The following is a 13,707-nucleotide window of genomic DNA, read 5'->3' as shown; positions in this document are numbered from 1 at the left end:
TATGGAACTCTCTGGCTCAATCCCTCTGCCGAGCTTCCTCCTTCCCCTTTTCCGATCACACTTGAAGAACTTTCTCTTCGACCGAGCCTACGGTCACCTCCCACCTCTCCTTGGCTGGGCGCCAAACTCCGCCACTGTTAAGCACTCCGAGACCCTAGCCTGCATGATGGGCGCTATATAAGTTGTTGTTTGGAATGCAACTTATGGAAATATTATTGACAGGGCACTATATTGCGAGATAAATGAATGTCGGGGGGTGGGGAGGGTGCAGATTATGACATTTTTATTACATTTTTAATAATATTAATGTAAGATATGAAGTGAAATAATATAGTTATGACTTGCTGTGTACATTATATGTGGTTCGTTAATGCCTGGATATTACATCTGAATTGGAGCGCTGAAGTATATTCTTCCTTTCTGTACAGACTTATTTTGAGCGATATTGTGCATTTCAAGACTGTGCCGCTAACTTGAATGTTTCTGCGGTAATAATACTGAAAGGGTAGGTATCGTTCTTTGTAATGTTTCTACATGTTATTTATTGACAGGTTTATTGTATTTATTCTCATGTATGACTTACTCATATAAAATACACATTGAACGAATGTGGCGATGATTATTTTGGTAACATCGGGGAATGAGATTGGTTTACCTTGGTTGTACAGACTGTAAATTGTGTTGGAAACAGCCTACCCCTGTTTGTAGTCACCAACTGGGTTTTCTAAAGTCTTCAAGGAATTTGGTGATGGTATAACAACCCCACTGATTTTGGCTGATTTTGTGGAAATGAAGCTTCCAAGTGGAATAAGATTGTTAGAAAGTGGTCAATTAGCTGCTCTCCACTTCAACCTCGTCTCCCTATGCAAAGCGATGGGCAAGAACATATACAGACAATTGTCACACTTGGCCAGACTGGTTTTGTAAAGCCTGTTCAGCAAATCTTTTGGTTTAGAAATACTATCCACAAAGAGAGTAATATGGATTTCCCCCTGATTGTCAAGACTGCGCACTGGCTGCTGAATAGAAAATCTGACGGACTACCATTGAATGTGTTATGTCTCTAAAAATGGTGTAGTGGCATTTGTTATTAATATTTTTAGCCAGTCTAAACTTTGGGTAATGCGCCAGATATAAAAAGAAAATACATTTGTGTTCTTCAGGCTAAGAAGGACTTTCAGAGCAGCAATAGCTATAAATAAATAATAATAATATAATAATAATCCTTGCATTTGATATAGCGCTTTTCACGTCGGGAGGACATCCCAAAGCGCTTCACAGAACACACTGTAAAGTTAATTGACTGTATATTTATGGGCGAACGCGGCAGCCAATTGCGCACAGCAATGTCCCACAAACAGTTGTAGATTGAAAATGACCAATTTAATTATTGTTTTTGGTTTTTGGAGGGATTATTATTAGGCTCTGTGTGGAGTAAGGAAACTTGCCCAAGGTTTCGCCCTCTGCCTGGAATTGAACTCAGGTCTCTCACTTGCAAAGCGAGTGCTCTAACCACTGAGCCACAGGACATAATGGGGAGGTGACTACAGGCATGGTCGAAGAGAAGAGTCTTTAGGTGCTTGAAATTTGCAGGGTTATGGGGTAAGAGCGGGGAACTGGAACTAGTTGGATAGCTCTTTCAAATAGCTGGCACAGACACAATGGCCTCCTTCTGTGCTATATGTTTCTATTCTATGATAATAGCTCAATGATAAAAAGGTTGTACTCCATTGCTATTTTGTTAGTGATTTGTGGAAGAGCAGTAGATGATGCCAACAATTGTATATTTTTGCAAGTTCAGTACAGCAAATAAGGTGCCTAAATAGAATTTACAGTGGGTGAGGAGATCAGTGGTTTGTATAAATCAGATCAGGCAGAATTGAGTTGCACGTACAAAGAAATTAATTAGGGAAATGCAATTCTCAGCTGAAAAAGGAAGAAAAACATGTTTACTAAATTTGCAGAGCATGTTCCTGGGAAGTACCCATTAAAATACATTAGTTTTTGTTTCCCCATGTAAATAATTTGCTTGTTGCAAACCAAAATATTGTGCTTTTCCTAGTGTTTCTGATCATTTCATCACCTGGATGAGCATCAGGTGTTAAATTGTAGCAATTTGCTTTTAATGAGTACAATAGTAAAAAGTGTGGAAGAGAGGGTTATGCCCCCTTTTGTTTTTCTCTAAATTGTTGCTCAGTGGATACTGTACAAAAAGAAACTGCAGTGTAATGTAACTGTTCATGTCATTAAGTATTTACCTATTCGTTATTGTATTTACTTTTTGGGGAACTGATCAATGCGTTCTCAGTACTTTAATTAAACTAGCTTTTAATACAAAACCACTGCTCCTCCTGTTTCCCATGATCGTATATCGAGCTCAGCAGGACAAATCTATCTGCTGCTGGTTTTGAACCAATGACCCTTAATTATCTCAAATGCATCTTTAAACTAAATCGTGGATAATGGGCAATTTACTTGTACACATCCTCGAATCCAATTACACGAGACTTGGCAAATACGGAGCAGGTAACTTGAGCCAATGAGCGCTCAGGGAAAGGTTCTCTCTGTGGTCAGGAATCTTTATTATTTTGTAAGAAAAATCCTTTCAAACGCAATGCTAGGGAACAAGAAAAGCAGTGCTGAAATGCATTGATATGTTCTTTGCTGTTACTGGGAAATCTGCCATTTCAATCATACAATTGCCTTAAAAATAGGCTACACTTTACCAATGGCTCAATGAGGCAGACAGCAAGATCCCAATGCCATCTCTCTGTTAAGCCGATCGTATCTACACTTTCACCGACTGCCATTAGCTCGAATTTTGGATGTATATTCCTGTTGCACCTTGAATTAGTATAAAAGCATTTGTTTTGACCTCTATTTGTTATGTGAAATGAAACTTTCCTTTTCTGTCAACGCATTTCTCAGTCATACATAGGTAAACCAAGGGACTGTGATGCATTTTACAGAGCAGGTAAAACTTAGTGGAGGTGTCATGTAATGTCATTCTGTGCTTTTTTTTGTCAGCCAGGTGCCTTGATACGCATGGCCATCGCCATGTTTAACAGTCTCCAAATCAAACTATTGAGAGTTCTATACAGATACGATTTCCATATCCAAGCTTGGAGTGCACACACTCTCACCAGAGGGATTGCATTCTCTTTACATAATCTCAGAGCATTTTGATGCAGGTTGATTGGATTCTGATATTCCAATGCCAAGTATGTCATATTGGTGCCAACCCAGCCCCAACCCAGCACCTGCACCCCAGACGATAGTCACTGGTTGGCCATTAGACATCTGTTGAGCACACATGTGAGCCCTTGCTAAGCAGATAGCAGATTCCAGTAACACCACACAGCACCGCTCAGTATGAAATGTGTGAGAGCATTAGAACATGCTCTTGTGACCACACCATGGACACACGCACGGCCTTGTCCTTTGAGCAGTGGTTCCACTAGTTGGGTGGTGCGGAGCTTCAGGAGCTGTTACATTGAATAGGATGAGTAACAGTGGACAACCCTGCCTTACCTATTTTTTGTGAGAGAGATTCAATGAGTCTCCCATCGACTCTTATATGGATCTTGGATTTGGAAAGTACAACCTGAAAAAAAATGTATTCTCATAATTTCCGCCTTCTTTATGATGGCTCTTCGGTCGTAGCAGTTCGGTCCAAAGCCTCACAAAAATCGTAGGTGTGTTTCCCCTGAGCCTTACAATGTTCTGTGGATTTTAAAGAGGTTTATAATATTTATGTTTCAATAAGCCTCGCATGAGCTGCCTTATCTCCGAGATTCCCAAGTCGTCCTGTGAAAGCATTTAAATGCGTGACTAAACTAATTATTGCACTGCAGTTGAATCCATTTCTTTTTTGGAGGGAGGGAAAGTAGACAGCACTATGGCGTTTATGTCAAGATGCGAATAGTTGCACTCGTAAAACAGTAACTGTAATGGTTGTTTTGGAGTTATGTACGATTTACTATTGCTTTTATCATAACACTTGGAGTTGTTTTGCTATTCCGTGCAGTTTTGAATCACATTTACTTCTACTATTTTTCGGGGGCAGTACATTCTCTCTCTCTCTCTCTCCTCTCTTCAGTGTCTGACTTTATGCTATGCCAGTTAATTTTATGTAGGACAGAAAAAAAAGATTATTCATCAGCAGAAGTCTTTAGCGTACCCTTGTCACGCTCCCAGTTGTACACCTGGTGCTCTGCTGTATTCCCAGCACCAGGCTGGTAAGCATCTCATTGGCAGCACCATGGAAACCTCATTATGAGCCAGCGTACACAACTCATTTAGGGCAATGGTAGCAATATTATTCTGCGCCAAATAGAGGAATGCAAAATGTTACTGAAACTAAAGTATGTGTGTTCTGTTTAAAAAAAAACAATGCACGTGAATCGCAAACTATGCTTTTCTTTTGCATCTACTTTAAACCCCAACTATGTTCTTTTTTCCCCCCCCTGCTCCTTTTCACCTTCCACTTCTTGTCTCGGTGCCAGATTTCTATCCCAAAGGTGCTCAGTGACTAATGCTCTGGTTAAAAGCCAGAATATGTTACAAATAGTGTTTTTCTGGTTGGAAAAAAAAACAGTTGTGGAACATCAATCCGTGGATGTGTGTCTCGTAAATATAAACGTGAGGTTTTACGCGATTGTATACTTGCAGAAGATGACAAATACTGAATATTGAAATAATAACACTCAGCTCATTTTGCTTCATATTCAAATCGTGCATTTTGTTCTGTGCCTAGACTATTTCAGCGATGTTTGTGATTGCACACTGGAATAAGAACGTGATAGGGATCATAACCATCTCCCAGTCTTTTGCTGTGTATCTCCAATCTATTATAATAATAATAATAATTCTTAATTTGGTACAGTGCCTTTCATGTCCCAAACTGCTTCACAGGATATACTGTAAAATGCAATGACTGTTTCATTTTGCATGGGTGAACAAACTATAGTACAAATGATTTCAATGTATCGGATATATATGGTCATTTCAAAATTGCATTAACAGGATGCTTTTTTTCTTCCCACTCCTACTTTCAGGGACCATGTGAACAAATCTTATCTGCCAGTTCAGGATGCGAAGATAATCATACTGAATGTATCTTTATTCAATGCAGGGGATGATGCATATTCTAGTTTCCTTTATGTTCAATTCCCAAACATTTTGTACTTTATCAAAGTGGTTGAAGTGGTAAGTTTCGCTTCTTTGACACAATCTAGAATCACAAATTCCGATTTCATCACCCTCTGAATGTTGTGTGAATTGGTGCAGCGGATTTACATTTGAATTCATGCCGATAGAAAGCTGACTAAATAATTGTTTAATATTGAAGATGTGGTCTCAAATAGGTCATCTTGATATAGCATTGTATCAAGTTCGCTGTAAACAAAGTCTTCTAAGCATTGAATCTCTACAGTGGACACAAGACAGCATATTAAGTGCCAGAAATATAATTATTGTGAAAGTTCAACCAGAAAATAAGGCAACAAGGAAAACTTAATATAAAACATACAAGCTAATGTATATAAATCTGTACATCAATATGAATCATTAGTGCATTTATTGGGGATTGGTAATATGAATTTGTTCTGCTCCAATAACATCATATGTGAAAATATATGATATATTGCTGAATCTTCTAATTGAAATTAATATGAAGTTTACTTTTCACATTGCAAAGCTGCCAAAATCAGTGTGGGAGTGTGTGGCAAAGACTTTTAAATGTTACAGCTCACTGTACATCCTGAAATCCAGTTAATGCAAGGGGTAGAACATTGGTGAAGCTCTTTATGTTGTAGTGATGGTTTTCCGAATGTCGGAAACAAGTTGATCCCGTGTGGCAGCTCAGTGGTCTCCTTACGCCCAGGCAGTGCTGATGACAGACCAGCTAGTCTGGCTCATCAGCAGGAGTTAAGACGCAGACTGGTCGGTTACTAAGGGTGGGATTCTTCCAACTCAGCTCCGGTTATCCCTACAAGCCAAAGCCCCAGTGGGTAGGGTTGTCCCAGCTGGACAAGCAGCCGGAAAGCTTGCCAGACAGTGATGTCAATGGCAAGCTATGCGGTTTTACCTGTTCAATTCCAGCAGTTTCCCCACCGCACACTCTGGTGTCACCAAATTGTTGGCTCTTGTCAACCTGCGCCTAAAACACTCAGGGATTAAGTAAGCAGGACGTGTCCCTCCAGGAAGGGAGTGTGCATTCCATTCCCGATGCATGAAAATTCACAAGTGTAAGTTGCATTCAAGGAACTCTATCTGGTTTGGATATTCTTAAGCACCAAGATAGGTTTTCACATGTGTCACTTGGCTGACACCCCCAAAAATGATTCCCCCTTTTGTATCATGTATTGATACAGTTTCAAAATGTCTAGAATTTTGAGAGGGTTAATAAACTATTATGGGTCCGCAAACAAAAATGCTGAGTTGAAAAATGATTAATAAGTCTAAAATTTATGTGAAGTGATGCAAAACAACTAATTAGAGAATTAACTTACAACCGAAACAAAAAAGATTAAGGCAATTTAATTAGTTTCCCATTTATGTTAATTGCCTTTCCATTAATGGTGAAAGTGTGTGTGGAAAAACAAGTATTTAAACGAATAACCTTTATGTTAGAAAATTGAAAGTCTGTCAAATTTTTTAAATGCACTTAGAGAGTTTGTTTTGGGGGCACGGTTATCTGTTTTGGTAAGATCAATGGGTTTCATACAGTAATATTGCACCATTAAATGTTAGAATTAATGGGGTATGAACTGATTTTACTCACACAACTTTCAAAAAAAAAACCTTTGCACAGTTGACAGCTTGCTATTCAAAATGCCGAGTTTTGATTTTAAGCCTTAATTATTAAAATCTAAACTTAATAATCTGATAATAATAATCCTTGCATTTGATATGCTGCCGTATCCCGTCTTCGAGACGCCTCAAAGCGTTTCACAGAATATACTTTAAAGTGAATTGTGGGTGAAACTTTACTTATAAATTATGAAAAAGTTTGAAAATTTGTTGTGATATCCTAGCACTTAATCTTCACAACAACAACAACTTGCATTTACAATGTCCTTTTGTAGATATTCATTGTATTTTTTTGAATTACAGGAGGAGAATCAAATACATTGTGAACTGATAACAGGACATCCAACAACAGCACTGAACTGCAGTGTTGGACACGTATATGTTGACGCTCTATCAAGGGTAAATTAATGAAATTATCTTGTGTTTTCAAATCTCATCTGTCTGTCTTCTGATTAGGACCACTTCACTAAAACAGAGAACTGTTCTTACATGTGCATGTGACTATTTTCCTTTTCTCCTCTTCTGAAACACTGATTCATTCAGGGTATGGCACCGAATGTGCCAGATACCATCTGATTCCTTGTTTAACTGGCCACTCTATTTGTGTGAACCCGGACACTGAGTATTGGCAGGAAATTCAACTGTCGGTGGCCGCACAATGTATCATGAGAGTTATCTAATTACTATTGTTGTTTCTAATCAGTATTTCGATGAAGTCTTTCTATTTGTCGGTCAGGTTGCGCTAGACTTTAAAATCACTATTATGGTATTTGCTACGCAGGTAGGAGTTACTTTCCTTCTGGATGCCAGCAGGATTATCAGCGCACAGGAAAATATAGCCATCAGCGTTAACGCAACCTGGTAAGCTCTACGAGGAGATTTTAAGACACAATGCTACAGTTGTGCATTGCTTGTTAAGATGCAGCCTTTCGACTTCCTTAAACCCTTGCAGGGGAAGCCCATTCATTAAGTAGAGAATCCTGTAGAGAAACAAAACGACAAACTGCTTTATTGACGACACAGACAAAACTGTTTCAAGCAACGAAAATCAATTTTGTGAAGACACTTTAAAAAAAATTGTGCATAATTCTTCTTCATTCGCACATCTTTGTATAGACTGAAGGATTAGGTACACCCAACCTCGGACTCTTAAGAATTTTAACAATGTGTTAAAATTATACTTTGCGCGTACAAGCTAAATGTATTCCATTTTATACTTCTTAAATAAGATTGTAAATTTCCTGTGTTTCTTCCCACAGTGAAAATGAACAGCATCTGGATTTACTCAATGACAATTTTATCACTCTTGTTTTACCATTAAAATATGAGGTTAATCTTCAGGTCTATGGGTAAGTGGTCTGTAGTTCACACTATTTTGGTGCGTTGCCTCTGAATGTGGATATCAAATGTTTGTATGCTTGTGTTTCTGCATCTCTAGCAAGCACATCCCTGATAACCTAATCCAAGTGCACTCAACTCAATTTCTTTTTTGCTAACATTGCTGCCTGACTTTACTTCCTCATCAAAAACCCTATGTGGATTTTTGGCTTCTAGCCACATGGTATTCTAATATATTACACACAACATTAACTTTGCAAAATGTGTTGTGAGAGTTGACTGCAGTTATCAAATTATTATAATTTGTCTAAACTACAGGTTTCTAGATGTATGGTGCAATCTACATGTTTAGGTGCTCTGAGACGCAGTGTGGTGTGCAGGGCTCTACATATAAATGCAAGTTGTCATTATCTATAATGTAACATTTTTATTTTAAAATGTATTTTACTTCTATATTAAGTATTTGCCAAACACACTGCTGCTTGCACCCTGATACTACAATGCTCCTGGAGACTATTCTTTTCTTAAATGTCATGATTGACTGTCTCTAATATGATGGGGTATAGGGAAAAGATAGATAAATGTGACTGAATGAATTGAACTTTCAAAGTGCCAGCACAAACACGATGGCCTGAATGGGCTCCTTCTGTATTTTAACATATCTATAGTTCTATGGTGTGCTTACTTTATTAATGTATTCTTGATAACACATAAGAATTATTGATTTGTGTGTCTAATGTTATACTCAAAAAGATAGGGTGATGTTCAATACAGTTTGGACCCACTTTCATTGACCAATCAGTAAGCAAAAAACACTGATGGACATGAATAATGAAATTCACTTTTTGCTTGTTCAAAAAAGGCTTTAATTTTTTTTGTTTTGCATTTTGAAGTCTAATTACTCCCAAACAAAGTAATAAAAATGTGGTGCTTTGTGTGAAAAGTTGTTAACTATGTTACGTTGAGTTTTCTTTGATGGTTAATGAGAAATTCAAAGCACAGATGGTGCTAAAATGTTGTTTATTACCCTCCAAAAGCACACAGATAACGTTACTGAATTCCGGGAGCAGATGTTTCACACTCAGTAAACATTTTTTGCTGGAGCTGCACATTAAACAAGTATTGAGCAATAACTTTTCGAAAGAAAGCCTGTCAAAATGGTGTTGCAATCTCTCTTTGAAACAGATTTGGGTTCCCTTCTCATTTTTACTATGGGGGAGATGAAGAGGACAAGCAGGGAATCACAAATTTCTATGGTACATCTTGCCCATACAAGCTTATCAACTTTTCATACCAAGTAAGTCATTGTCCTGCAGATCGCACAGTGTGTGTGAGAGTGTGTGTGTGTGCCTGTTTTTGTCAGTTGTTAATGGAACATGTCTCTCTGCCTGTAGCGCTGATTGTCCTTGGATTTTGTGGAAGTGACACTGCATTGCCGTGTTCAATTCGAATGGCTTCATGTTCTGCTTTTCCCTGCCAGTCAGATTCAGTTGCTGATTTAATTTTTAACCATGGTCCGGAAGGGTGTCTCCCTCAAAACGTGTTGCAAAGAATTATATTAGGGTTGGGGTACAGCATGGAATCAGGCCATTTGGCCCAACTAGTCTTTACCGGTGTTTATATTGTTATTTCAGCCTCCGTCTCTTCCAAACCCTTTTCCCATATCCTGCTATTCTCCTCTCCCTTACATCTGCGAATAGGGAGAATAGGAATGTTACATTATGCCACAACCTCAGCATTTCAAGATTCACAAAATGTGACATTCTTTTGTTTTTAATCATGTTAAGCTTTTGCTTGAAGATTTTATAAGCAAGGTGAGTGCTTATGATTGTAGACGGCTTAATCTGCAATCAGGAGTAGATAATATACTTGAGAATATTGTATGGGATGTCATCAGTGCGAAGATATATTGTTGAGACTTATGGTGCATCTAACTGCACTCTTCCCTCAATTGGATGGTGACACTGGTTATCCGAAATGGGAAAATTTTACTGTATTCTCCCCAATCTTAAAAGTACTAAATTAATCACTTTTCTGTCTTTTTTGACTCTTGTGATTGATGTGGATCAAGGATTTGCTTAGTTGATTTCTTAACCGTTGTCTGGAACAACCATTGATATGAAAAAAACTGCAAACCAACCATATAAAAAATAATTGGCCTGTGCATTGTTCATACCTATTAATAATGTGGTCGAAATCCAATGAAATCAGGAAAAAAATGTAACATATAACAATGCAAAAGCACATGGATTCGAAACAGATGAGTAAATTATTGGCAGCTCATTGAGACAGTTTGTGTGCACAGCATGGTAAGGCTTAAAGGCAATGATAACCCAATTTTGACCCAGTTTGGACTCAATGGCCCTGATTTTTTTGGATGACTTGTGTCTGTGGTTAGATCCGTATCAGCAGTAGTACATTATTTTATTTGTTTTTGGTGTCTTTTGTGCTTAACTTAGCAAGTCAGTGGCAGGCATCAGAAGCCTGAAATTCTATCCAGTTTTAGTATTGTAAGGCCATTGTCTTGAAAGTTAAGATCGAGGAAAATTGTAGAGAATTCTTAAATTTAGCCTTCATATAGAAGCTGATTTTCACAGTGTGTAGAACCGGCTTTTAGATTAAGAATTATCTTTAAGAGAAAATGGTTTTAGAGGCTAAGACTGAGTGAAATTTTGAACCTTTGATCCTTGATATCCAAGGGCAACTGAATTGCAGATAAGAAGAGGTATTCTAAGGAACTGTTCATTTCCTTCTGCTTTCAATCTTTTTCTTGTTTGTTCAACAGGAGATATAAAGTACAGTATAAAAGTAATACATTCTCTACAATACTATAAATAGTATAACAGGCCTGTCACTGTACAAAGGAAGGCCGTCTTTTATTGCCTTTACGCACAGAATTTATTGCTTAAGTACACATAGTAAAATGGTGCGATGCATTCTGCCATTGTTTGGAATAATGTTTGATCTCATAAAAAAACGGTGGCTCTATCACTGACAAACATGCAACCTAATACCTCTTATAATTTCTCTGGTGGGTCAAATCATCCATGATTGTTTGATCAGTTTCCTCATATTTTTGTATTCCACAACAGCTGACCCTGTTAATAATCTATCTATTATGCTTTCAGTATGTAAATGTTTACATACATTTCTCTCTATATATTATACACATATAATATATTTCACCCACAAAATATAGTCAATCCACTTTACAGTATATCCTGTGAAGCGCTTTGAGACGTCTCGACGTTGTGATAAGGTGCTCTATAAAATGCAAGGATTATTATTATTATGTTTTCAGGCCAACAGTTTTCCGGTAAATTGATCATTTGTTTCATAGGAACTGTGTGCATATTGGCTGCTATATGTTTCACACATTGTATTTGGCATCCTCCCCTCCCCACCATCAGAAAGCCTGGCGATTCACAACAAATCGAGTCCGCATGATACTAGAGATATTGAAAGAGACAATACTTGTGTTTTATCGGTACAAATGTAACTTTCTTCAAGGTCATCAATATGGGGAACAGTAAAGCTCCAAGCACTGAACTGCACATTAAGATGCCCAACACCTTGAACTCAGATGGATTAAAACTGTTTGAAGTTTATGACATAAAGGTGGGTTAATTGCACTATTATAGATGTTAATGCTCTTTGAATAAACTTTTGATCTCTAACTAGGCATTGTCATTAGACTATGAAAATACAATTGAACAAATTTCTCCATAGATGCTGCCTAACCTGCTGAGTGGTTCGCAGCGACTTCTGTTTTTGTTTACATGTTTTCGAACTTGGTGCATAAAATAGAAAATAAATTGGTTATTTCCTGTTGCTTAGAGATCATTAGTCATTTCTTATGACTGAGCTGATGGCACAATATCATAATAGCTTGACTTACGATACGTCACATTTAAACAGAGCCGCGGAGAAGGCATCGAGTCCCACACAAACTCAAGGAGTCACTAATTCGATGGTTCTGTGGTTTGATTACCTGCTTAGCTTATCACCTGCTGATAGTTTCAATGATGTGACCAGATTGTATCAGTCTCCCACTGGTACTCAGGCAATTTCTTGATGATGCAGCCTTCACACTTGCTCTGCAACGCAATTAAGTGTGCTGTAAAAGTCGGGCGTTAGTCAAGGAAGCATTCCTTAAGGATTGACTGCAAAGATCAATGCTCTCGGTTGGGCTCGTGTGAAATAAAATAAGTTTTTTCCTTCGTTCAGGATCAGAGGCCTTTCCTGGAGTTGACACTTTAGATTTCTTTTCTCTCTGTAATATTTGACTGGGATATTAATTTGGGATGTTATTTTGTTTGATGGGGAAGGGGGGGGGGGGGTGGAATCCAAGAAATATTTAATTTCAATCAGTGATTTTTTTAAGAGCAGAATATGATTGATTTAAAACTGAGCAAAAACATCAAAGAACACGTTAAGTTTGAAGCCATTGGCCATGTTAGTTATGGTTGCAGCATATCAAATTGTATAATAGTCTGCATTATTGTGCAGATATTTTAAGGTGGGCATATCGTTTATTAATATTGATGTACTGATGATTTGTATTAATGTTCTCGCCTCTTTAATCTGCAAAGTAACTTTTTTTAAAAAAACAGTCCAGTGATGGAAAGTGCCAGTTTAGTAATCATTCTGAAGGCTGCAATGGACCCGAAATGATACTTTATCAAGTTTATAAATTTGTGTGGAGGACTTCGAGAAAACCAGTGGTAAGAGAAACATTGAATTATAGATTTCATTGCTGGAAGTGAGGGAAGATGTTATAGTCTTTGTGATAAACTTCATCTGATTGAGAATATAGTTTTCAGTTGTTTTTTTACTCATTAAAAAATGCAATCATTAAATAGAATTATTTTTGTCCAGTCTTGTTCAAGCCATGGCATTTCCTGTTTAACAATTATATGCCATCTCGGAGATATTGAAAGCCGAAAAACAGTCGATGTTCATTTTGTCACAAAGCTCAATTCTCGTGTTCTGGAGATGGTAAGTTATACTTTGGTCACTATTGCATGTATTCCTATTCTTTGTTCAAATTTGAAATATGACCATTTTGTTTGCCATGTAATAAAATGCAAGTTTAATTTTAAAACTCCCAAGTAATATCTGCTTAAATATTGAAATACTTATTTTATACTGTAAAATAATATCATACAGGACTTCATTAAAAATACGTCATGACAACTTAGCAATTTTTACTTTGTACTGCTAAGCAGTTACAACATACTATATTTAATTCACTTCTTTTTCTTTCAATAGGACAGTGCTTCCGATACTCAGCTTTTTATTGAGGCTGTAGCATCAACAAACGATTTTAAAGTAATTGAAAATATATCAGCCCAGACTGCAACTGTAAGTATTCTCAAAGTTACTAACTTAGTAAAAAGCAATACAATTTCCCCCCTCATCCCCATTTCCCCTCATTTTGTGAAAATCGTAACTAATCCTGGGAATTGCCCTTGTACGTGCAGGAATTTTTCTGGTAACTTATTCAAATGCCATATGTGAGGCAGGGAAGTGGTTGAGGGATTGAGGTACAGATCA

The 13,707-nt window shown here is 37.5% G+C and overlaps 1 protein-coding gene across 1 annotated transcript in view; it reads left to right on the top strand.

The window, feature by feature from the left end:
• The window catches only part of itga4 (integrin alpha 4), a 33,275-nt gene that overhangs the window by 15,706 nt on the left and 3,862 nt on the right, over window positions 1-13,707 (top strand). Inside the window, exons 17-26 of the mRNA XM_007890101.2 lie at window positions 429-505; window positions 5,058-5,208; window positions 7,117-7,212; window positions 7,595-7,674; window positions 8,073-8,162; window positions 9,337-9,448; window positions 11,662-11,769; window positions 12,765-12,875; window positions 13,030-13,149; window positions 13,423-13,515. Of these exons, the coding sequence (XP_007888292.2) occupies window positions 429-505; window positions 5,058-5,208; window positions 7,117-7,212; window positions 7,595-7,674; window positions 8,073-8,162; window positions 9,337-9,448; window positions 11,662-11,769; window positions 12,765-12,875; window positions 13,030-13,149; window positions 13,423-13,515 (1,038 nt within the window). The remainder of the gene's footprint in view (window positions 1-428; window positions 506-5,057; window positions 5,209-7,116; window positions 7,213-7,594; window positions 7,675-8,072; window positions 8,163-9,336; window positions 9,449-11,661; window positions 11,770-12,764; window positions 12,876-13,029; window positions 13,150-13,422; window positions 13,516-13,707) is intronic.

The sequence above is a fragment of the Callorhinchus milii genome, unplaced genomic scaffold, assembly GCF_018977255.1.
Source record: "Callorhinchus milii isolate IMCB2004 unplaced genomic scaffold, IMCB_Cmil_1.0 Scaffold6, whole genome shotgun sequence".
NCBI classification, from domain to species: Eukaryota; Metazoa; Chordata; class Chondrichthyes; order Chimaeriformes; family Callorhinchidae; genus Callorhinchus; species Callorhinchus milii.
This window is presented reverse-complemented; position numbering and strand designations above follow the sequence as displayed.